We start from the raw sequence: 23,914 nt of genomic DNA on the forward strand, positions 1-23,914 counted from the left end.
ACCGGGGGGGATCACAGACCAGAGAGTTAAACTAAGCCCTGATGGGCCCCGGAATGCACTACTCCCCTTCAAGGGATGGAAGAACAGGGGTTTTTTAAATTTGTTTTTGGTGGGGTTTTTTGTTGTTTTGTTACTAGTTTATACAAAATACATAGAAACCTTCTGTAAGCTATCACTGTTTCTGTTAAACAAAAAAGCTTATTTGTATAAGAAATATAAGCTACACCAACCCAAAGGAAGCATACCTTTTGCTACCAGCTTCTATCTTTCTTTCGTAGATCAACTTATTTATCACTACCATGTACTGTTGTCTTTTTAAAGGCATTACCCAATCCTGCATTTACATTTTACAAGTGTCACTGTTCTTACTTCACACAAATTTCTTCAACTTCCAGTTTGTTTCCAAGGACTTTAGAATGGAATAGCTTACTGACACTTTGTCTGGCTTAAATTTTAAGCATTGATGGAGCACCATGCCAGAACAAAGGGAATACATCCACAAGCCAATCCTTTAAAATCTGTTTGCTGTGTAATGTTACAAAACATATGTTTTAAAAACAAAGATTACTTTCTCATTTACTGACATTCAGCAACTGTATATTTACTGCACTTTATAAGCCTAGTAATTGACAGCAACCCCAAATCCATACATGCTCAAAAGACAGCATGGCACAGATCAATGGTGTCTTACAAAACTGCTACAAAATCACCACTTTCAAAATTATATTATAGCCAAAAGAGATGCTTGGGAGAGGAGAGAGACCCAATACCTGGTTTCTGAGCACCACTGCCTTGAAGGGGAGAGTTCCTGCATTTGTCAGCATTTTCGGAAGACAGGCTCAAAGCAAATCCAACGCCAGAGTGAGATCAACAGAGCTTATCATGGTAGTTAAAAGACCACTAGTTCCATTGTATGAGGCCCATAGTCGTATGCCCAAAGTGGTGCCCAAAGTAGGAGGAACATCCCTTTGGAAGAGAATGAGGAACTTGTGGGCGATCCAATTTCTATTGAAGACCTATTTGTTGCAAGCTGTTTCAGGTACTCTTCTGCTTTATCATTTGGGCATGGGCAAGAAAAAGGTGAATGGACATGCCATTAAACGGGCAAATGTCTATGGACTCCTTTATAGTTCCATCAAGATTGGGGTCTGGTGTGAAGGCCCTAATGGAGGAAGCCTGCTCCTGCAGTCTACAGCAGTGCTTCTCAATTTTTTTTTCAGTTGGGATACATTTAACGGACGATGCTTGCATATGTGACACACTGCATATATGAACTTCAAGGACCTTTTGTCTGACAAAGCATGGCAGTTTTCATGAAGTAACATGCTCTACCATCCACAAAAACCCTTTCCCCCCGATCTGCAGATCAGATCTATGACATTTTTCTACGAAAGTTACCATAGAAACTAATATTCCAGTTTTTGTGTCATCTGAATAATAGAAACAAATGTCTCTACTACCAGGCACACTATGAAACAATGCAAAACCTGGAAAAAAAATCACTCAACATATATATTAGCAAACCTACCATACAACTGTTTAACTAATTCCTAATTCAAACAGCATGAACCCTACCAATGAATAGGCAGTTCTACAAATTACATGGGTCCTAGAACACTAATACACTTACTACTGGTAACACTGAAGTGCGTCTGCTACAGAGTTCTACACAAACTACATGCAAACAGAATACCACAACTTAGTTACATGCAACACACAGACAAACCTTCACCAAATAGAGAACAAAAGATCACAAATGACAAATAGAAATATGATTATACAAAAAAAATCAACTGGGAGCCCCAAGTCATTAAACTCAGCATATATCACAACACTGGAGAAATAAAAACAGAAATCCATTTCACAATACAAAGACATCCGTGATGCACATTCTCCAATGCTAACATACTCCAGTTAATAAATTCAAACACAAAACACTTTTTTCTACCTTTGTTGTCTGGGCACTTTGTTTTTTCCAATTATGCTGATCCCAGCTTCTCTCTTCTGCTTTCTTGTTTTCTGCTAACTCTTTCCAGTAAGTGTTAGCCATTTGTCCTTTCTCTTTCTTCTTGTCTTCTTCTATTCCCTCACATCTCTCCCTGACATATTTCTTCTTTTTCTGCCTGTCTGTCCACTCAAAATTTACCCCATCCCTCCAGTCTTCAATCTTCCTGTAACTTTTGTGATGACCAAAAGGGTGTGCCTTAGAATGCTGAGCCAGACAACAAGGAATCAGGTCCTTTTCTTTCCCAGAGATGGCACAGAACCCACAGGAAAGGGGAAATCCAGCATGTCCTTGGGAGGGGAGAGGCCCCCAGACCTCTTGCTCCTTCCCAGAATTATAGGAAATCAGTCCTTGGTGCTGGGCCAGGATTCAGCCTTAGGCCAATATCCCTGGCTTGCTAAACAGTGTGTGATGGAAGCAAAGAGGCTAGGAAAGAGTGGAGCTGGCTTTGCTTTTCAAGGAAGACACCAACATGTAGAGAGGGCCAACACTGATGGAGTTTGTGAAGGAAGGGGAACAGCTCCCAGCAGAGGAACTATAGCTGCCTCCGGAGGAGGAGATGGAGATTCCTGTTGAATAACTTGGACAGGTAGGTTAGCCATTTGGATTCCTAAGGATTGTTTCTGAAACATACACAGCCCTGTGGGTGGTACCAGGTCAGTAAGACACCTGGTAAGTGGGAGGTGGGGCTGAGGACTCAGTTCCAAAAGCCAAGTCTGATAAAACAGTGTGTTTTTGCTACTAAGAATATATAAACTGTATGAACTTTAATCTGACAGTTGTAGGTGAAAGGCAATTTAAACCCTTCCTGTTTTTCTTTTTGAATGACTTTTTACCTCTGCTGGACTATGAGTAGTTATGAACTCCTTACAGTTTGCTCGAGGTTTTCTGCCCTGAGCCCTGTGACAGCAAGTAAAACAGAGAAAGTTTTGTTTTCAAAGACAGCTCATCTACACCTGACTACATGGAGGAGGGGAAGGCTGTAACCTAGAGCCATGTTCCTGACAATGTTGTAAAGTGTGTGCATGGGACTGTGACTGTTGAAATTCATTTTAGCTCTGGAGTAGTAAGAATCGGCTTATGTTTTGAACTCTGATAAGAGTTTGCTGTATTTGAAACTTTGCTATTTTCTTTTGGAGCACGGTGACTGGAGAACCGGATTCAGACTCACATCCGGGTGTTGGGGTTGCTTTTTCCTTCCATTTCCAAGAGGGAGTCAAGGAACCCCCAGACCAGGTGACTCAGATGGTGCCACGCCCTTTCGCAGCTCTACACTTTACACCTATCAACTTTCCATCTCCTCCTTTCAGCCCCTTGCTCTCCCATTTCTCCTGTCTCACTCTTTGCCCCGGTACCTATTGCCTTTTCACCCACACCCCATTACCACACTGCAGCTCTCTGTACACCCCATCTTCCTCTCACTGATCCTCGACAGCCCCCCTTGATTTCTCCCACATAGTTCCACCATGTCCAGCATCTCCCTTCCCTCTTCTCCCAACAACTTTGTAGCTCAGCACTACCCCCACCTCCCTCTCTCCTCCCACACTTATAAATGGGTAGCCCAGCATCTCCCTGTCCCCCCCTCTCTCCTCCACACCTATGGTCCAGCATCTGCCTGTCCCCACTCTCTCCTCCATCCCTATGGCCCGGCACCTCCCTGTCCCTGCTCTCCTCCAGCTCTACCCCTAATGTCCAGGACCTCCCCCTGCAATGTTGCAGCAGAGCAGTAGCTTCAAGGAGAGGGCAGCCACAGGAAGCACAGTCTGAAGACAGGAGACACAGCTACTCAGGTTCCAGCATGTGTCCTTAAATTCGCCCTGAGCTGCACTCCTTCCCTAGGTTTCTGGCAGCATATACATTTACTAGACTTTCACTTCTGGGGCAGCCACAGGAAGCACAGTCTGAAGACAGGAGACACAGCTACTCAGGTTCCAGCATGTGTCCTTAAATTCGCCCTGAGCTGCACTCCTTCCCTAGGTTTCTGGCAGCATATACATTTACTAGACTTTCACTTCTGGCACACACAGTCAATGGAACCAAAAGCCCTGGTAAGTGCCGTTTGCTGCCAGCAGCCCATAGGAGTGTGGCTCACAGCAAATTAAGGAAGAATGCTGTAGCTTGTGTAACCATGTCTCCTGCCACAAGACTGTGCTTCCAACTGCCGCCCTCCCCTTAAAGCCACTACGGGCTGTGCAACGTACCTCCCGGTTCCTTGTAACACAACCTGGTTCAGAACCGCTGGTCTAGACTCTTGCTCACTGTTCCTTCCACTAGCTTCCAATAGGGCTATGGCTTTTCTTGATTCTAACCCATTAGGGGGCTTCAAGATATTGAAAACACTGTGCCAGGCAGATGTCTATGGTCTATGCCCCAGTACTGGTAGGGAGAGAAAGAGAGAGATAAACTAATAATGCTAAAGAAGTGGAACCTGTGCACAGTGCCAGATACAAGTCTGGCTACCTTGTTAGGCAAATTGAATGGACCATTGAAAGATCTATCTACAACCCTACTCTTGTTCCTTTTTCTTTGAGAATTTTTTTACTGGTTTTTCTGTTCCTCCAGTGGCATTTTTACCTTCTGGTTTTTTTTCTGCTGACATTTACTATGTTACTATTCAAGAAATTCCTTGCACAATGAATAGTCTGATCTAACTAGATACAGTGGGATTAAAACTAAAATTGCATCTTGTAATTAGATTTGGCTAAGGGAAAATTAGGTTCTTACCTTGGTAATTTTCTTTCCTTTAGTCATAGCAGATGAATCCATTACGAGTGGGTTGTGTTCATCAACCAGCAGGGGGAGATAGAGAGCACTGAAAAACCATAGTGCCTCATGGCCAGATAGCCCCATCTGCCTATTCAGTATTTGAAGGTTCCAAAGCAGTGTTACACCGAAAAGCATAACAACATGAACTTACCTCACAGCGGATGAACGCCCAAAACTGGAGCTATAAGTCAAAGGAGGGAATGGACTCATCCTCCTGTAACTGAACAGAAATCCTGAAGACTGTTTTCCAACTTCTCCCAATGAGGGAACATATCTACAGGAAAAACTGAACATAAAAGTAACATGAATCGCATAATGAACCACTGAGGGAGGGCTCATGGATTCATCTGCTATGACTAAATGAAAGAAAATTACCAAGGTAAGAACCTAATTTTCCCTTCCTTGTCATCAAGCAGATGAATCCATTACGAGTGGGATGTATCACAGCAATCCCTAGATAGGGTGGGAACAAGCCACACCACGCGCCAGCACTTGTGCTCCAAAATGCGCGTCCCTCCTGGCAGCCACATCCAGCCTGTAGTGTCGGGCAAACGAGAGCTTAGAAGCCCAAGTAGCTGCACTACATATCTCTTGAAGAGAGAGTGCTCCAGTTTCAGCCCAAGAGGAAATCGCTCTTGTGGAATGTGCCTTAAAGGCTTCAGGCGGAGACTGGCCAGATAACAGATATGCTGAAAAGATAGCTTCTTTGAGCCAACGGGCTATAGTGGCCTTAGACGCTGGAGACCATCTGCGCGGACCTGACAAAAGAACAAAAAGATGATCAGAGGTCCTGAAGGCATTTGACATGCGCAGATACTGCAACAGAGCCCTTCGCACATCCAGAAGGTGCAACTGCCCATAGGCTTCTGGAAACTCCTCTTTAGAAAAGGAGGGCAGGAAAACAGGCTGGTTTAGGTGAAACGCTGAAACCACCTTAGGCATGAAGGAAGGCAACGTACGTACCATTACTCTGGACTCTGAGAATTGCAGAAATGGGTCTCGACAGGACAGCGCCTGGAGCTCAGATAACCGTCTCGCCGATGTCACGGCCCCCAAAAAGACCGTCTTTAAGGTCACATCCTTCTCCGAAGCTCGCCTAAGCGGCTCGAAGTGCGAACACTGAAGGGCCTTTAAAACTAACCCCAGGTTCCAGGTCGGACACTGAGCCCACATGGGAGGACAGAGCCGAAGCACCCCTCTAAGAAACCGTGTCACATCCGGGCAAGCAGCCAGAGAGAGGCCAGCGACCTTCCCTTGAAAACATGCTAAGGCTGCCACTTGAACACGCAGGGAATTATAGGCCAAGCCTTTTTGTAAACCATCCTGCAAAAAGTCAAGTATCGGCGAGACAGAAGCCCGCATGGGTGTGATCGCTTTAGATGCACACCAAGCCTCAAATTGGCGCCAAATCCTGGCATAAGCCATGGAAGTGGAACGCTTGCGAGCCTGTAGGAGAGCGGAAATGAGTTTACTGGAATATCCCTTGTCTCTCAATTGCGCCCTCTTCAATAGCCATGCCGTAAGACCAAAGCGGCAGGTGTCCTCCATGGTCACCGGGCCCTGTGACAACAGATTCGGGACCAGAGGCAAAGGAAGGGGAGCCTCTACCAGCATCCGCCGGAGGTCCACATACCACGGCCTCCTGGGCCAATCCGGGGCAATGAGAACCACCTCTCCTTGGTGGAGCCGAATCCGCAGGAGCACTCGCCCTATTAAGGGCCACGGAGGGAACACATACAGGAGGCCCTGAGGCCAGGGTTGAGCCAAGGCATCCAACCCTGCCGAATGAGGATCTCTCCGTCTGCTGTAGAAGAACGGGACTTTGGCATTTGTGCTTGACGCCATAAGATCCATTACGGGCTTTCCCCATTTGGCACATATCTGCAGGAATACTTCATCTGCAAGTTCCCATTCCGCTGGGTCGATTTGATTCCTGCTCAGATAATCGGCTTGCACGTTGCTCTGACCTGCAATATGAGCTGCTGACAGAAACTGCAGATGAAGCTCAGCCCAGTGGCAAATCTGCGCGGCCTGCGCTGCTAGTGCTATGTACTGAGTGCCTCCTCGGCGATTTATGTAGGCCACTGCTGTTGTGTTGTCCGACATCACTCTGACAGCCAATCCTTCCAGGCTCAATTGAAAGGCCAGAAGCGCCTGGAAAATCGCTTTCAACTCCAAGCAATTGATGGACCACTCCAACTCCTCGGGTGTCCAAAGACCCTGGGCATGCCTTCCCCGGCAATGTGCACCCCAGCCCTTCAGACTGGCATCTGTTACCACCAGGCACCAATTGGGGAGCGCTAGCGGCATTCCTCGCCGCAGCATGCTGTCTGAGAGCCACCACTCCATACCAAGCCGGGCCGCAGGGAGCCACGTGAGTCTGCATTGATAATCCTGAGATATTGGAGACCACCGTTGAAGCAGGGAGCACTGCAGAGGGTCTCAAGTGCGCTCTCACCCAAGGCACCACTTCCAAAGTAGCCGTCATCGACCCCAACAGCTGGACTATGTCCCAAGCTCGCGGGCGAGGCATCCTCAGGAGCAGACGGACCTGGTTCTGAAGCTTGCACCGCCTTTGCTCAGGTAGGAAGACCATCCCCGAGGCTGTGTCGAACTGGGCCCCCAAATATTCTAGAGATTGAGAGGGGGTCAGGTGACTTTTGGCTATATTGACAACCCAGCCCAGAGATTGCAGTACTGAGACCACTCTGGCTGCAACCTGATGACTCTCTTCTGCAGAGTCTGCTCTGATGAGCCAGTCGTCTAGGTACGGGTGAACCCAGATACCCTCTCGCCTGAGAAAAGCAGCTACTACCACCATTACCTTGGAAAAGGTTCGGGGAGCTGTGGCGAGGCCAAAAGGCAAGGCCCGAAACTGGAAATGTTTTTCCATCACCGCAAAACGCAGAGACCTCTAGTGCGGGGGCCAAATTGGTATGTGCAAGTAAGCTTCTTTCAGGTCCAGAGACGTGAGAAACTCTCCTGGCTGTACCGCCGCTATGACGGAGCGCAGGGTTTCCATGTGAAAATGCCGCACGTTCAGAGACTTGTTGACTTGTTTTAAATCTAGGATAAGCCGAAAAGACCCTCCTTTTCACGGCACCACAAAGTAAATGGAGTAACGGCCAGAGCCGCATTTGGCGGGAGGCACAGGGGAAACCGCCCCAATGTGAATCAAGCCTTACAAGGTCTCCTCTACCGCCGCTCATTTGGCGGCAGAACCACATCGGGACTCCACAAACACGTCTCTTATCGGGGCATTGAATTCTATTCTGTAGCCTTCTCTGATCAGGTCCAAGACCCACTGATTTGAGGAAATCTTGGCCCACTCCTCGAGAAAGAGGGAAAGTCGTCCTCCTATCACAGGAATCGAGGAGGGGGCCGGCGCACCATCATTGAGAGGGTCGCCCCTGAACTCCAGGTCTTGAGCCTGCTGCTGCGGAACGTTTGTCCGAGCGAAAGGAGTTCCTCTGCTGAAAACGGGCACACGAAGTGAACCCAGCAGAACACCCGGGCGGTACCTTCTAGCTTCACGGAAGCGAGGTCTGTAAGAGGAGGGAACCACCTGACCCTTGAAAGAAGGCCGCGGCCTATCCTCGGGTAAGCGCTGGGGTTTGGCATCCCCCAGGCCTTTCACAATTTTCTCCAACTCCTCACCAAACAGGAGAAGGCCTTGAAAGGGCAAATTCACCAACCTTTGCTTAGAGGCCATGTCAGCTGCCCAATGCCGTAGCCACAGAAGACGGCAAGCTGCCACCGCTACAGCCATCTGTTTAGCCGAAACTCTAGCCAGATCATAAAGGGTGTCAGCCAAAAATGACAAGGCCGACTCCATCCGTGGTGCCACCTCCTTAAGGGGCTCCACTCCATCTCCGGGCTGTTCCACTGCCTGTTGTAACCAAGCGAGGCAGGCTCGGACAGCGTAGCAGCTGCATGCAGACACCCGTAAGGATAGGCCTGAAATTTCAAAGGACCGTTTCATAGCTGCCTCCAGGCGACGGTCCTGCATGTCCTTCAGGGCAACTCCTCCTTCCACTGGGAGGGTAGTTTTCTTTTTCACAGCTGTGACTAGGGCATCCACTTTAGGCACTGCTAGACGCGCAAAATGCTCCTCACTTAGAGGGTATAATTGCCCCATAGCCCTGACGACTTTCAAAGGCCCCTCAGGGTCAGCCCATTGAGCTGTGACAAGCTCTTGGATGGAGTCATGCAAAGGAAAGGCTCGAGCAGGCTTCTTAGTACTTGCCATCCTCGGATTACCGGAGGAGGTCTCAGTACTCCCAGGTCTTCTATAGAGAGGACCTGCAAGGCATCAGTAATAATCGCTGGCAGCTCATCGCGGTGGAAAATCCTCACCGCGGAAGGATCATCTGGATCCGGTGGCAATCCTGCACCTTCTTCTGGCTCTCCAGACCACTAAGGCCTGCCAGACCCCTCAGAGCCCTCACATCCCGACCGGGGGGGGGGGGGGGGGGGGGGGGAGGGTGTGCCACTCTCTGAAGGGGAATCCAACCTTCTGTGCTTGTCTTGCGGCCATCTGTCAGGGGAAAACGCGCCTGACGGTAATCCAAGGCCAGACTTCACTGGAGGGGATACAGAAAGCAGGGCCGCAGAGGACCCCTGCAGAAGAGCTCTTTTTAACATGTATGCATTATGCAGCAATAAAACAAATTCAGGGGGAAATGGCTCACCCTGGCCTCCCGGTTCCAGTCCGGGGGAACAGCTCTTTTATTAGCCTCTACACGAGGCGCCCCTCCAGGCTCAAACCCTTCCGCCTCAGCGGGGGTTGCACCATGCTGTTCCAAAATGGCGCCCGCTGCCAGCTCCACGGAATGGGAAGGTACATCGCTCGCCATGCTCGGGCCGGCTCTACCGTCTGAAAAGCACGCCTTACAGAGCCTCGCTGCAGATTTGCGCTTGCCACAAACGGAACGGCGCTTTACTTTCTCAGCAGCCCTCGCCGAAAGCGGCGGAAATTCAAAATGGTGGATTCGCGCCAAAATTGTCCCAAACGCGGGCCCTCCCAGGAGGAGCTACAAAATGCTCTTGCCTCACCAGACCGAGTCTCCGAGCTCCGGTCACGCTGCACAATCAGAAGAAAACCTCTTTTCTGGGATCACAGCGCTAAAGAGCGACGCAACATTTTCTTTTTAACGCTGTGAGGAAAGTTTGAGGCAACAGTGAAAGAGGCAAATTTCCAACTCCAGAGGATCAGTAGCATGGGAAAGGCAGGGAAAGGGCGAACCTATGTGCCTGCATCCATAGCGTGGGCAAAGACAGGGACAGGGCTTGCCTATTTGTCTACTTCCACATCAGGGGCCGGGTAAGGCAGGGAAAGGGCTAACCTATTTGCCTTTAAAGTGGGCACCATCAGCCACAACACCCCTGCTACAACTGGCAAAAGCACAGGAGCCACCCCAGGCAGATTTTCTGAAGGAGCTTGAACAAGCTGCAACCACCCTGCTGGGGAGATAGAGAATACTGAAGAGGCAGATGGAGCTAGCTGGCCATGAGGCACTATGGTTTTTCAGTGCTATCTCCCCCTGCTGGTTGATGGACACAACCCACTCGTAATGGATTCATCTGCTTGATGACAAGGAATTATCTTTTATTGAAAGCCACGCAGAACCTTATTTGGCTTTAGAGGAAATGATAAGTAGTAGTAGTAATATAAAAACCGTATACTATGTTGTATCTTAGTCACACCTTTTCTGTTAACAATGAAGAAAAAGGAGAGATTTCTATGTTTTCTGAGATTCCTTCTGTAGCAATGAGATTCCTTCCTTAAGGGCAATGAAGGCAACCTCTACTGATGAAAGATACTGAAGTGCATGTATCATTAATAAAATCTCTGCATTCTCTGACTTTCACAGGATGTTCAGATTCTATAAATTCTCCTAAGGGAGTGAATTTAGATATGGAGATGGTGGCTAAAAATCAGCTTCTCTGGATGTTTATCACAACTTTCCAAGTTTTCTGGAGAGACTTAATTACTAGCAATCTTGTGGGATGGATTGATAACTTGGGAGGAGGGGATCCTTAAATGAACTAACCAGAAAGACAAACTTGAGGCATCTAAAATTTATGGCTGAAAAGTATGCTACAAAAGGTGGATCATTCCCTAAGTGCTAGTATATATATTTTTTTAATTTTCCTTTTTGTTGTTCAATATCTGGTAAAGAAATATTGAACCACTCTTTTTTTTTTATAATGAACTTCGATTCTGTTTCACTTCCAAATATCCTTAAAGTATATTTCCCCTAATCCTGTAAAATTAGGTGCCCAACTTTACACTTAGCATGCAAAGTTGTGCATGTATTTCATAGAATAAGGTCAGTTGGGGGCATAACTTAATATAATAAAGAGCTGATAAATGTAGCTAGCAGTAATTGGCACTAAACGGTGTTGACAATTGGCACCAATTAGAAAACACATGTGCAACTGACCTTAGTCAGTATTCTACAAATTGTGCACACAAAATCCATAGTATGCAACTGCAAGGGAGAGGGGATGTGGACCGGGGAGAAATATGGGTGGGTCAGGGGCATGCCAAAGACTTGTGCACACATGTTATAGAATACATACAGTTAGGCATGAGCACTTACACCAACCTTTCAGCTGGCTGAATGCTCGCACCTAAAGTTGGGTGCATAAATGCAGACTTATGCTAGTATTCTGTAATGGCAGTTTTGCACAAAACTGAATTCACACTTAAAACTCAAATGTTTGGCAACTAATTTTAGGTGACCTTTCTTGAATTTACCCCATTATTGTCCCTAGTTCTATTAAAAGGACCATGGCTAGAATTCTGATAGGGATATAAAATTAAAATGTAAAAGTTTTTTTTTTTTTTAAGGGAAAGATAGAACCCCTTTACATGGCTCAACCACACACATTTTTCCTGAACTTTCTCCTAGAAACTGAGAGGTTCAAATAAAATTTCATAGATTAAGATCTAAGGCATTAGAGCTAGAAACTACCCTTATTTGAAGTTTCTAAGGTGGTGTCTAGTAAAATTTTAAGGAAAGGATCCTCTCTTTTAGATGCAAAGGATTAAAAATAAAAAGAGATAATCATTAGCACAGGCAGAGCTGGTCAAAACTCAGAATATTGACAATGTTTCTCCAGTTTTGTCTGGGAGCTGATGGTATCAAGGCAAAATTATTATTCTGATTTACACTGAGTTCGCTGTAATTGTTTTCTTATTTTATAATGATCTAATTTTTCCTTTTTAAAAATTTTTTGAAATGTGTTCCTTTTTAATTTATTGATTCAGCGATTGTTAAGTGTTTTCGAACTAAACTGTATGATGTCTAAATTCAATTTTGGATGTTTTGCTGAAAACGTCCAAAAATCAAGTGGCAAACAAAGCGATTTTTGAACCAGATAAACATGTCTTTTTGCTTCGAAAATGGCCATTTGGTAGATGTTTTATGCATCTATCTTTTTGGACCATTTTCAAACAAAAAAAATGTCCAAGGAAAAAACACACAAAAACAAGCCACTGGGATGTATGGGGGGGGGGGGGCAGCATTCTTAGTAGACTGGCACACAGACATCCCAGCAGACCAGTGGGGCACCCTAGGAACAATGCAGTGGACTTCACATAAAAGCTCCCAGGTACACATCTCATCATTACCCCCCCTTGTATTGTAGGGTGAGCCCTCCAAAACCCACCAAAAACCTAGTGTACCCAACTGTACACCTCTATAATAGCCCTTATGGCTGCAGGTATCACCTATATGTAGGTACAGTAGGTTTTTGAAAGGTTTTGGAAGGCTCACACTTTCCACCACAAGTGTACCAGATAGAGTGGGATATGGGCCTGGGTCCCCTTCTCTACAGTGCACTGAACTGACCACTAGGCTACTCTAGGGACCTACTTGCTGCTCTAAATAGGACTAGCCGTAACATCTGAAGCTGTCAGAGGCTGGTATGTACTGATTCTTTCACATCTATGTGGGGTGGGAGGAGGTCAGTGACCACTGGGGAAGTGGAGCTTTAATCCTTCCAGTAGTCTCCTGGTCATTTATAGCACCTTTTGCAACTTAGTCTTGATTGAAAAGTCTAGACCAAAACGTCTTTTAGCCCTGGACACTTTTGCTTTGTTCCATTATAGCAGAAAAATGTCCAAGTTTTGGGAACACCAAACTCCTGCCTCTAACACGCCCCCTTGTGTTTTCGATACACTGCATGAGAGCTGCATTAAAAAATGTCTTAAAAATTGGTTTTGAAAATAGCGATTTGGAAATTTTGGGGGGGGGGGGGGGGGGGGGGAACCATCCATCTGCCGCTTTGTGCTGCTTTTTGGATGTTTTTCTCTTTCAAATATGAGCCCCTAAATATTAAAACAAAGAAGAGATGTTTTAGAAAGTACAAAAGGAAAGCAGACACTTAGTATACTAATAGGAGAGCAATGGTGCCTTGCTTTTACATGAAAATGTAGGATAGAAAAATATGAATATTTTTGCTGGGGGAGAAAGACAGGGTATGAACCAAGGTTGTCTATATGTTCTGTTTGCTCTGTCTTCTGATTTAAATTAGGGATGTCAAATTCTGGTCTTCAGAGGCTATAAAACCTGTGGGTTGTCAGGACAGCCCTAATGAATATGCATGCAACAGATTTTCATACCTCTGAGGCAGTAAGAATACAAATCTATCTCATGCATACTCAGAGTTATCATGAACACCTGACCAGTTTGTGCCCTTAATGATCAGAGTTTAACACTCCTGAATAATTTCTCTTCATTTAAGACATATGACTTAAATATCAGTTTTCAGCCAAATATCTCAAACTGCTCTTCAAACACTACACTTTCAGGATGCTATGCATCTCACCTTCATACCCTGAATAATTTAGTTGGACTGCACTTGGAAAAAAATAAAATTGTGTCAAACATATTTTGCACCTATGTGAAGATAATACCTGTATGTGCGATTCCTCTGATTTACAGACGCTGTTCTTACTGGGCTCTGCTGCTGTGAGGGAGCTGTATTACGTGTAGGGCTTGGTACATAGTCATTTGGTACCACAGGGGGTCGTACTGGTTCCAGTGTGCGATAGGGAGAATGTCGCCTATGTAATAACAAAAGAAATGTATTTACAAACATTTATAGACTGCCTTCTTGGAGATCAGCCATTCAAAACAGTTTACAACAACATAAAATACAATAAAACAATACAATGTCAAAACAAACAAATTAACATACAAGACCATATCTGCCTCCTGGGTCCAACCCAGCTTCTCCCATCACCATCAAACCTGTGTAACTAATGTCTAACTATTTCCTACATTACAAAATGTTTTGTTTCAGAACACAACTCCAAAAACAGCCTAATCCACAAAGTGGGGGCTACTACTACTACTTATCTCTATAGCGCTACTAAATGTACACAGTGCTGTACACTGAACATGTTAAGAGACAGTCCCTGCTCAACAGAGCTTACAATCTAATCATGACAGACAAACAGGACAAATAAGGGATAAGGGAATTACTTAAGGTGGGAATTATAAAGCAGACATGGGTACTGAACAAGTGAATAGGAGTTAGGAGTTCAAAGTAGCCCCAAAAAGTTGGGCTTTTAGCCTAGATTTGAAGATGGCCAGAGCTGGTGCTTGACGTACCGATTCAGGAAGTCTATTCCAGGCATATGGTGCAGCAAGATAAAAGGAACGTAGTCTGGAGTTCACCATCGCCCTCAAAAGATGAACATTTAATAGGGGACCCCTTTGAAGATCGTAATTTGCAGCCTGGAATATAACAGATCAACTTACCCCATATACTACTGTAATTCACTTTATTTAGGCATTCTACAAATGTAACTATGGTCTCTGTAGCTTAAACAGAATGCTGCCAACCATCTGCTAATGTTTCATGTTTATTAGTACTTGATATACTGCCCTTTGATTACTTTAATATACCGAGGCACCATTACATAAAGCCAATATCTGCATGACTTCTATTGGTTAACTAATGGTTTCATTTGATAAAGATCTTGTAATTATATATATTAAGAGTACTGATGTCTTTATTTACATCTATTTTTATACCTGTTTAGTTAGACCATTTTTTTTACTTTGAACAGATATTTCATCTACCAGTGGCTATTATTGTGACTATTGTTTTATGGTTCATTAAATTGTTGTTCTGCTCTAGTTTTACTACATATGTTTTATTATACTACTAGTAAAAAAGGCCCGTTTCTGAAATAAATGAAACGGGCGCTAGCATGTTTTTTTGTTTGATATTAAGGGATATATATGATTTTAAAAAAAGGCAAAGATGTTTTTTTGTTGTTAAAGTTTTGAGAGAGCGTGGCAGGCTGCAAGGGTGCTTTTTTTTTTTATTAGTGGTTCAGCATTTGCATTGTAGAACCTCACCCCCACTTCTGTATTTAATTGTTCTTTTAGAGAGAATGTGTGTGTGTTGTCACAGAGAGAGTTCGTCTGTGTGTGTTTGTGAAAGTGAGAGAGGTTGGTGTGTGTGTGTGTGTGTGTGTGTGTGTGTGTGTGTGTGTGTGTGTGTGTGTGTGTGTGTGTGTGTGTGTGTGTGTGTGTGTGTGTGTGTGGGGGGGGGGGGGGGGGGGGGGGGGGGGGGATGGGCAGCGTGTTAGCCTGCTTTTGTGCACACAGAACCCCCAGCCCCACCAGCCAGCTAAAACGTGCAACATGCGCATGGTAATCATTAGGAGGAAAAGCAAGAGGACGCGATGTTGGTACAAATATAGACCCGCCTTCCCCGCATTTTGTTTTGTATTTACATTTCGTTTTACCTCGCAGCACCGGCTCTTTCGTGTACCCTCCGTTCCCCGGAGAGGCTTGCGCCGTCCGCCGGCGTTATTTGAAATATACAGCCCAGCCCCCATCGACGACGCCTCTTGCCTGACTCAGCAGAACGTTTAGCCGATTGGTCGGAGCCAGTTCCCCGGGGCGACGGTGGTAAAATGCCTTTCCTGCGAGTAGCAGGAGCGCTGAAGCCGCTCCTCCTCTGGGGTCTGACGTCGCGTTTCCTCGCGTTTTGGAAGGCTGGTGTTGGGCGCCATTTCTGTTTCGTCGGCACAGTGGCAGGTGATTGTGAGGCAGGGGGAGGAGTAGGGAAACACTCCATTTCGGTTGCGTTCCTGTCGTTCAGGTTTGCGTGAAATTGCTCCGCCCACGATATCATGACGTTCGACGCGAGGGCGTGACAGACCGACATGGTGAGTGGAGAGGCTTCACCACCATGAACTAACGAACCCTTGACAGAAGTGGCTGGAGCTTGGGGCCTCAATAGAACGTTCAGGTAGCGAATTATGTCCGGAAGGGGCGTGGCTGGGGGCGTGGCTGAGGGCGGGTGTATGAGTGAGAGTGAGAGTGAGTGGTGGCTGACAGGCTACAATAGTACAGGGAGTGTTTCCCTGCCACACTGTGAGCTTCAGAATTGGAGGTGATAATTATTAATATAGATGCTTAGGATTTAGATGGAATATAAATGCCTAAACAAACAGGCTAGCCTTGAGCCACAGAGTGCTTTGAAAGTCAGAAACAATAGCTTAACCTGTGTCCATCCTTTAATAGGCAACCTATGCAGGCTTATCAGAAAGGGACAAGCATATTCCTTTCTACTTAGCCCTGTCAAAGGCTGTTGAAGTCATATTTTACAATATCTCCAACCTCCCTGGAGTTGAGGCTGGAAGGCCTCATACAAAACATCACCATAATCTAACACTAGGGCAGCGGAACATATTTCTGATTAAGAGATGCTGAACAAACTATTCTGTAACCCTGCCCCCAAGCTTTCTAGTTCCTGATGTGTTGTGCCAAATTTTAGTAGGGCCACAGCCCCAGTGGCCCACCCTATTTGATTGTGTATGCTAAAATAGACAAAACTAGCATCTGTACCCTATTACCTAACATATTCTCAACCAACTATGGTTTTAAGTTATCCCACAAATCACATTCACCTTATACATTTTGAGACACCCTAGCAATTTGTGCTGAAGGATCTCATCCTGACCAAATAAACCCCCCAAATTCCTAACACTATCCTTAATCGGAATAGGCATGCCACAGATCATCGGTCTAAGATGAACCATTACAAGTCATGTCCCAAAACACAAGAACTCAATTTTTTCAACAAAAATTGTTTAACTGAGCAATCTCTCAATTCAGAACAGTACTAACCAGATTCAGAAGCAGAGTACGTTCCACATATAAAATGCAGAATTCTCTAAGAATGAATGATTTGTTCGAAAGATTGCATATAGAAGAGAAAACTGCAAGGGAGAAAACACCAAGTCTGAAAACACTGACTCCCTGAACTTTAAACAGAAAGTTCTATCTGTAAGTAAGGACTCAATCTGAGACAGGGCCCTCTCTAACAATCCCACAGAGGCAATGCATGTTGTGATTAAATTTGCAGATAACATAAAAACTATTTGGAGTTGTTAAATTGCATGCGGAGAAATTGCAGGAACACTTGGCAAGCTGGAAGACTGGGCATCCAAAGTACAAAGTGAATCATATCAAGAATAATCCAAATTAAAGCTATATGATGCTATGTTCCACATTAGGAGTTACCATCAAGGAAAAGACTTTAGAAGTCATTGCGGACAATAAATTGAAATCTGCTCAGTATATAATGGCTGCCAAAAAAGCAAACAGAATATTAGAAAATAAGGAATATAATAATGCCTCTGTATCATTCCATGGTGAAACTACATCTTGAGTCGTGTGTGCAATTCTGGTTGCTGCATCTGTCAAAAGATAGCGTGGAACTGGAAAAGGTACAAGAAGGCCAAACAAAATGACTAAGGGCATGGAACAACTCATATAAGGAAAGACTAAAGAAGTTAGGGATCTTCAACTTGGAGAAGAGACAGCAGAGAGGATAGGAGTCTATAAAATCCAGAGTGTAGAGTAGAAAGGGTAAATGTAAATCGACAGTTTAATCTTTCAAAAAGTACAAAGACAGGGGACACACCATCAAGTTACAAAGTAGCGCATTTAAAACAAATCAGATTTTTTTTTTTCACTAAGCATATTAGAGCTCACTGTCAGAGCCAAGTGGTAAAAGCAGTTAAATGTAGCTGTTGAAAAAAAAAGGTTTAGACAAATTCCTTGAGGAAGATTCTATAAATTGCTATTGAAGTAGACCTGGAGAAGGCCACTGCTTATCCCTGGGGTTAAGCAGAATGGAATCTTGCTATCTTTTAGGACTCTACCACATACTTATGGCCTGGATTGGCTGGAAACAGTATACAAGGATAGATGGACCCTTGGTCTGACCCAGTAAGGCAACTCTTATGTTCTTATACACTGTCAGACAAAAGGTTCATTGGGGTCATGAATGCATCATGTCACACATGTGAGCATCATCCATCTGATGTCTCCCAACTGAAAAAAAGATTGAGAACCAGTGCCAAAAAGGCTCAGCAGCATTTTGAAGCAAAACATGCAGATCTGTCTCAATTTATACCTTTCATATGATTCTTTGAGAGCCACACCACCCTCTACAAGACTCAGTCTTCAATGCTACAGCAGTAATCAGGGTGTCTAACTTGGGAAAGGTCACAGTCTATCAGATCAACTTTGAGCAAGAGAAAGAAGCAGCTCATTCCCTTGGTACCTTTGAGAATGTAGTCAGGTATCTCATTCTGAAAGGACCATGTCTTGTGAGATGCCATTGGAATGGTCTCTAGGTAGTATGGCTAAAGGCAGGGAATGTATCATAGCTGACATATGCCTCAATAGTCTCAATATATGGTGAGCAGATGCCCAGCATGCCTGGCTTAGAGTGAACTGAGATATACAATGGTGGACACAGTATCTGTTGTCAAAAATGCCTTTGCTTGTAGAGTCTAACTGGACCTTGGATGCAATACTAGAAAAACTCATACACTGGGGCCTTCAACCTTACTCTTTGGAATGGGTCACCCTTGGCATCTCTCATTGCAGTGATTGTCCTCAGAAGTCATTCACCAGGGCTCCACTCAAAACCTGCATTCTAATGTCTGGCCACTAGAGATCACTATAGACACTTTCTACCTCCTCCCCCCCCCCCCCCCCCCCCCCCCCCCCCAGCAATGAACATTGCTACTGCAGCACAAGGAGGTTAGACTGAGAACAGGAGACGGTATGAGCCTATCTAGCCCATTATATGGGCTGAAGCCAGTAGGAGGAGCTTGCTGGCAGTAGGCGGAGATTGCTATTCTTTGGGTGAGCAAAAATGGTGGCAAACACTAATGAAAACAATAGCAAAAGATTATTAGGAATAATAGACTGCCTATGCATGGTCCATCTGTAAAAAGTCAAAAGCTGTTCCCGTTGGATAGGCAGTGCCTTAAAAGATGAAGAACTTTGTTTTTCTCTTTACTTCACAGCTTTTTGATTTATTTGAAAGTTTCCCATATGTAGATATAAATATCATAAAATAAAAATTGAATATCACTAAAACAGCTTAAGAAATTATTGTAGCAGGTAGAAACTACAGTTATAAAGTCTGTATTTTGTGCTCTTTTTCTACACTGTTCTAAACAATACGGATAGCCAAATTTCAGTGCGGATATCCTGTTTCCTAATGGGTTCATCTTAACTGTTGTTGTAATCTGCCTTGGGAAGCCTGGTGTTATAAAGATTAAAAGTAAAATGGAATCATATCGTGATTACAAATTTTAATTGAGATACAGCCCTACTATCTACTGAACCCTCCAGGAACCGGTTGAAAACAAGATATGCGACTCAATTTGTTAACACAGAAAGTTGAATTAAGAGAGAAAAGGATAAGTCTGTTGAAAATACTTCTAGCTGCTACAAGTTCTTGAACTTAAGTACACTGGTTCCATTGCATGCAAATAGATCTTACAAATATTCATTGTAGAAATCCTGAAAATCAGGCTGGGTTGTGGACCCCTGGCAATAGAAAACATTAACAGAAAAGACTATTTTGGAGAGGTCAAATAACATGGAGATCTCTATGCTTTTAGAAATCTCATAACAGAAGTCAAGAGATTTCAAAACCATCAAAAGATATATTAAGTAGTAACATAAGAACACTGCACAATTCCAAGGTACAAATAACTAGAAATCTCAGAATGCAGGTGTTAGAAGCATCAGAGTTTCTTACAATATAAAGCAACTATTCCCAATTCAGTCCTCAGGGCACACTTATCCCCATCAGGCTTTCAGGACATCCACAATGAATATTCAAGAATTAGATTTGCACACAATTGAAGTAGTGCATGCAAATCTATCTCATGCATATTCATTGTGGATATCCTAAAAACCCAATGGGTCTAGGTGTACCCCAAGGACTGGGTTGGGAATGGCTGATATGAAGTATGTAGAACTTGGGAGCTTTCCAATAAAATAGTCTCATAATTAAGAGAACACCATCTTCAAAATTTGGAAAGGGATGTAAAAGGAAGGGAGAGAAAAGATTGCAAGATACATGAAAGAAATGCTCTGCCAAACAAGCCAAAAACCAATATAACTCAGTAAATGCTGCTCCCGCCCCCCCCCCCCCCCAAAAAAAAGAAAAACATTGAATTTGTAATGCTACATGTCCCAGGAACCTAGGCCACAGAAAATAGCTTCCAACAAGAAAAGCAAACCTACCACCACCGCAAACACAGTCATGAAGGCACAACAATCCTTTAATTTAAAAAAAAAAAAAAAGTACCTGTAACAGAGAATGAAAGGACAACTAAAAACATTAAAATGGAAGTAGATACCCTTATAAGTAATTCTCCATTTCATCAGAGGACAATGATTATTGCAGCATACATTGGCCCACTATTTGTTACCCCAAAGCTGTGGTGCAGAACCTAAAGAAACAGAGTCAGGAGTCTGTCCTGCTCCTGGCAACTGCCTCATACTGGCTACTAGAGGTGTGCATGGGGACGGGGACAATCAGAAACCTGCAGAAAACTGCACTGATAGGAACAAAAAAAGTCATTATTACCATGGTGATGGGAATAGACGGGGACCAGATTATGTCCCCTTGCACACCCTAACTTGGAAACCCGACACCAACACTTCAGCTTTAAAAACAAAAAAAAAATTAAAAAGAAGCTCACCTTGAAGAAATCTGATGCATGTGTTCAGTTATTCTGGCAATGAGGGAGACTACTGATAAACCGGTGAGAATATTCATCGATTTGTTTCAAGCATTTCGGCAGAGTATAATCTCCACCGAGCAAGTCTCATCTACGTGACTGATAATGCTGCCAATATGAAAGCAGCATTTTGAGATGAGATTTGGATAGATCGCACAGGTCATAGTCTCAAGCTCATACTCTTCCATGGACACCAAACATCAAAACCTGAAGTTTATTCTCACCACTAACAATCAATGTAAAATGGAACTGAACTCTGGCTCTGTAGATGGCTTAGTATTTTTATATAGTTTGAAATGATTGTTTTCTTACAGTACAATATGTTTTTCTTGCCATATTTCACATACTGCTGCTGACTGTAGGATGTGTCAACCTATGAGCTTTCAGCCTGCTAGTGGAGGTAGCATAGACACAGGTGTGCACGGGGACATAATATGGTCCCCTTCCCATCGCATCCCCAGTCAATTCTATTCTGTCCCCACCCCATCCCCATCATATTGATACTGTTCCCTCAACATCTCCAGTCAATTCTTTTCTGTCCCCACATTATCCCCATCACATTGGTACCATACCCACAGTTTTCTTTCCCATCCTTGTATGGAACCCACATTTAAAAGATCTTCTAAATTCAAGAAAAGCATAAAATAACTTTGTTATGTGAAGTATTTTATGCTTTTCTTGAATTTACAAGATCTTTTAAATGTGGGTTCCATACAGGGATGGGAAAGAAAACTGTGGGTATGGTACCAATGTGATGGGGATAATGTGGGGACAGAAAAGAACTGATTGGATATATTGAGGGGACAGTATCAATATGATGGGGATGGGGTGGGGACAGAATAGAATTGACTGGGGATGCGACAGGAAGGGGACCATATTACGTCCCCGTGCACACCTGTGTCTATGCTACCTCCACTAGCAGGCTGAAAGCTCATAGGTTGACATCCTGAAGGCAGCAGCAGTAGTATTTGAAATATGGCAGTTGTGCATATATTACAGCTAACCATTAAGCTAGTTACCTGTAATGTTAAAGGGATCCATAACCCAATAAAACTGAAGCAGCTTCTTTCCCTATTGAAGATAGATAAGGCCTAAACAGCCTTACTTCAGGAAACCCACCTGATGCCAGAAGAGCATGAAGAGCTGCACCAGGAACGGAGTGCTTTGCTTCTTTCAGTGCCATATGAATCTAATAAAAAGTGTGGCTATGTTGGTGGTCAAGCACTGTCTGTTAGTAATTAAAGGGCATGTTTTAGATAAGGCAGGCAGATATGATATAGTGGTAAGATGGACAAGATATATATGTTATTGGAGCAGCACAGTTCAACTTCTTTGTCAACATGCTTAAAGCTATCACACAGGAACCCATATGTGGGTGGTGATTTTAATATCTTATTGTCCACTACAGACAGGTCAATATGCCACACAGGCACCACAGCAGATGATAAAAAGCTTCACTTCGAATTAGAGGGCTGTGACTTTATTTGTGGAAAGAAGTGGGGGACTTTTACAATATTACTCTACTACTACTACTTAACATTTCTAGAGCGCTACAAGGGTTACGCAGCGCTGTACAGATTAAGAAAAGGACAGTCCCTGCTCCAAGGAGCTTACAATCTAATGGGCGAAATGTCAAGTAGGGGCAGGCCAGATTTCCTGAATAGAGGTAAGGTGGTTAGTTTCCGAAGGCGACATTGAAGAGGTGGGCTTTTAGCAAGGCTTTGAAGATGGGCAGGGAGGGGGCCTGGCATATGGGCTCAGGGAGTTTGTTCCAGGCATGGGGTGAGGCGAGGCAGAAAGGGCGGAGCCTGGAGTTGGCGGTGGTGGAGAAGGGTACCGACAGGAGGGATTTATCTTGAGAGCGGAGGTTACGGGTAGGAATGTAAGGGGAGATGAGGGTAGAGAGGTAGGGAGGGGCTGTAGATCGAGTACATTTGTAGGTTAAAAGGAGAAGTTTAAACTGTATGCGGTACCTGATCGGAAGCCAGTGAAGTGACTTGAGGAGAGGGGTGATATGGGTGTACCGGTTCAGGTGGAAGATAAGACGTGCAGCAGAGTTTTGAACGGACTGAAGGGGGGATAGATGGCAAAGTGGGAGGCCAGTGAGGAGTAGGTTGCAGTAGTCAAGGCGAGAGGTAATGAGAGAATGGATGAGAGTTTGGGTGGTGTGCTCAGACAGGAAGGGGCGAATTTTGCTGATGTTATAGAGGAAGAAGCCACAGGTCTTGGCTATCTGCTGGATATGTGCAGAGAAAGAGAGGGAGGAGTCAAAGATGACCCCGAGGTTGCGGGCGGATGAGACGGGGACAATGGGGGTGTTATCGACAGAGATAGAGAGTGGAGGGAGAGGACAAGTGGGTTTGGGAGGGAAGACAATAAGCTCGGTCTTGGCCATGTTCAGTTTCAATTGGCGGTTGGATATCCAGGTCGCAATGTCGGCTAAGCAGGCCGATACTTTAGCCTGGGTTTCTGCAGTGATATCTGGTGTGGAGAGATAAAGCTGGGTGTCATCAGCATAAAATTGATATTGGAACCCATGGGAGGAGATTAGAGAACCCAGGGAGGAGGTGTAGATTGAGAAAAGAAGGGGTCCAAGGACCGATCCCTGAGGAACTCCAACAGCGAGCGGGATGGGGGTGGAGGAAGAACCCTGAGAATGTACTCTGAAGGTACGGTGGGAGAGATAAGACGAGAACCAGGAGAGGACAGAGCCCTGGAACCCAAGTGAGGACAGAGTGGCGAGAAGTAAGTTATGATTGACAGTGTCAAAAGCGGCGGATAGGTCGAAGAGGATAAGGATGGAGTATTGACCTTTGGATTTGGCAAGGAACAGGTCATTGCAGACTTTTGAAAGTGCCGTTTCCGTCGAGTGTAGGGGGTGAAATCCGGATTGGAGTGGATCGAGAATGGCATTAGAGGAGAGGAAATCAAGGCAACGGCTGTGAACGGCGCGTTCAAGTATCTTGGAGAGGAAGGGTAGGAGGGAAATGGGGCGGTAGTTGGAGGGGCAGGTAGGGTCAAGTGATGGTTTTTTGAGGAGTGGTGTG

General features: G+C 44.7%; 1 protein-coding gene across 4 annotated transcripts in view; it reads right to left on the reverse strand.

Moving 5' to 3' along the window:
* Positions 1-23,914, reverse strand: part of ABI2 (abl interactor 2) — a 304,672-nt gene that overhangs the window by 132,382 nt on the left and 148,376 nt on the right. For 3 of the 4 annotated variants that reach the window (XR_003942794.1, XM_030209246.1, XM_030209245.1), the window contains exon 5: positions 13,698-13,847. The exons of the other annotated variant lie outside the window; for it this stretch is intronic. Coding sequence is in view for 2 of the 3 variants with exons in the window: in XM_030209246.1 (XP_030065106.1) it covers positions 13,698-13,847 (150 nt within the window). In the remaining variant the exon portion in view is untranslated. The remainder of the gene's footprint in view (positions 1-13,697; positions 13,848-23,914) is intronic. 4 annotated transcript variants of the gene reach the window in all.

The sequence above is a fragment of the Microcaecilia unicolor genome, chromosome 7 (assembly GCF_901765095.1).
Source record: "Microcaecilia unicolor chromosome 7, aMicUni1.1, whole genome shotgun sequence".
In the NCBI taxonomy this organism is placed as follows: Eukaryota; Metazoa; Chordata; class Amphibia; order Gymnophiona; family Siphonopidae; genus Microcaecilia; species Microcaecilia unicolor.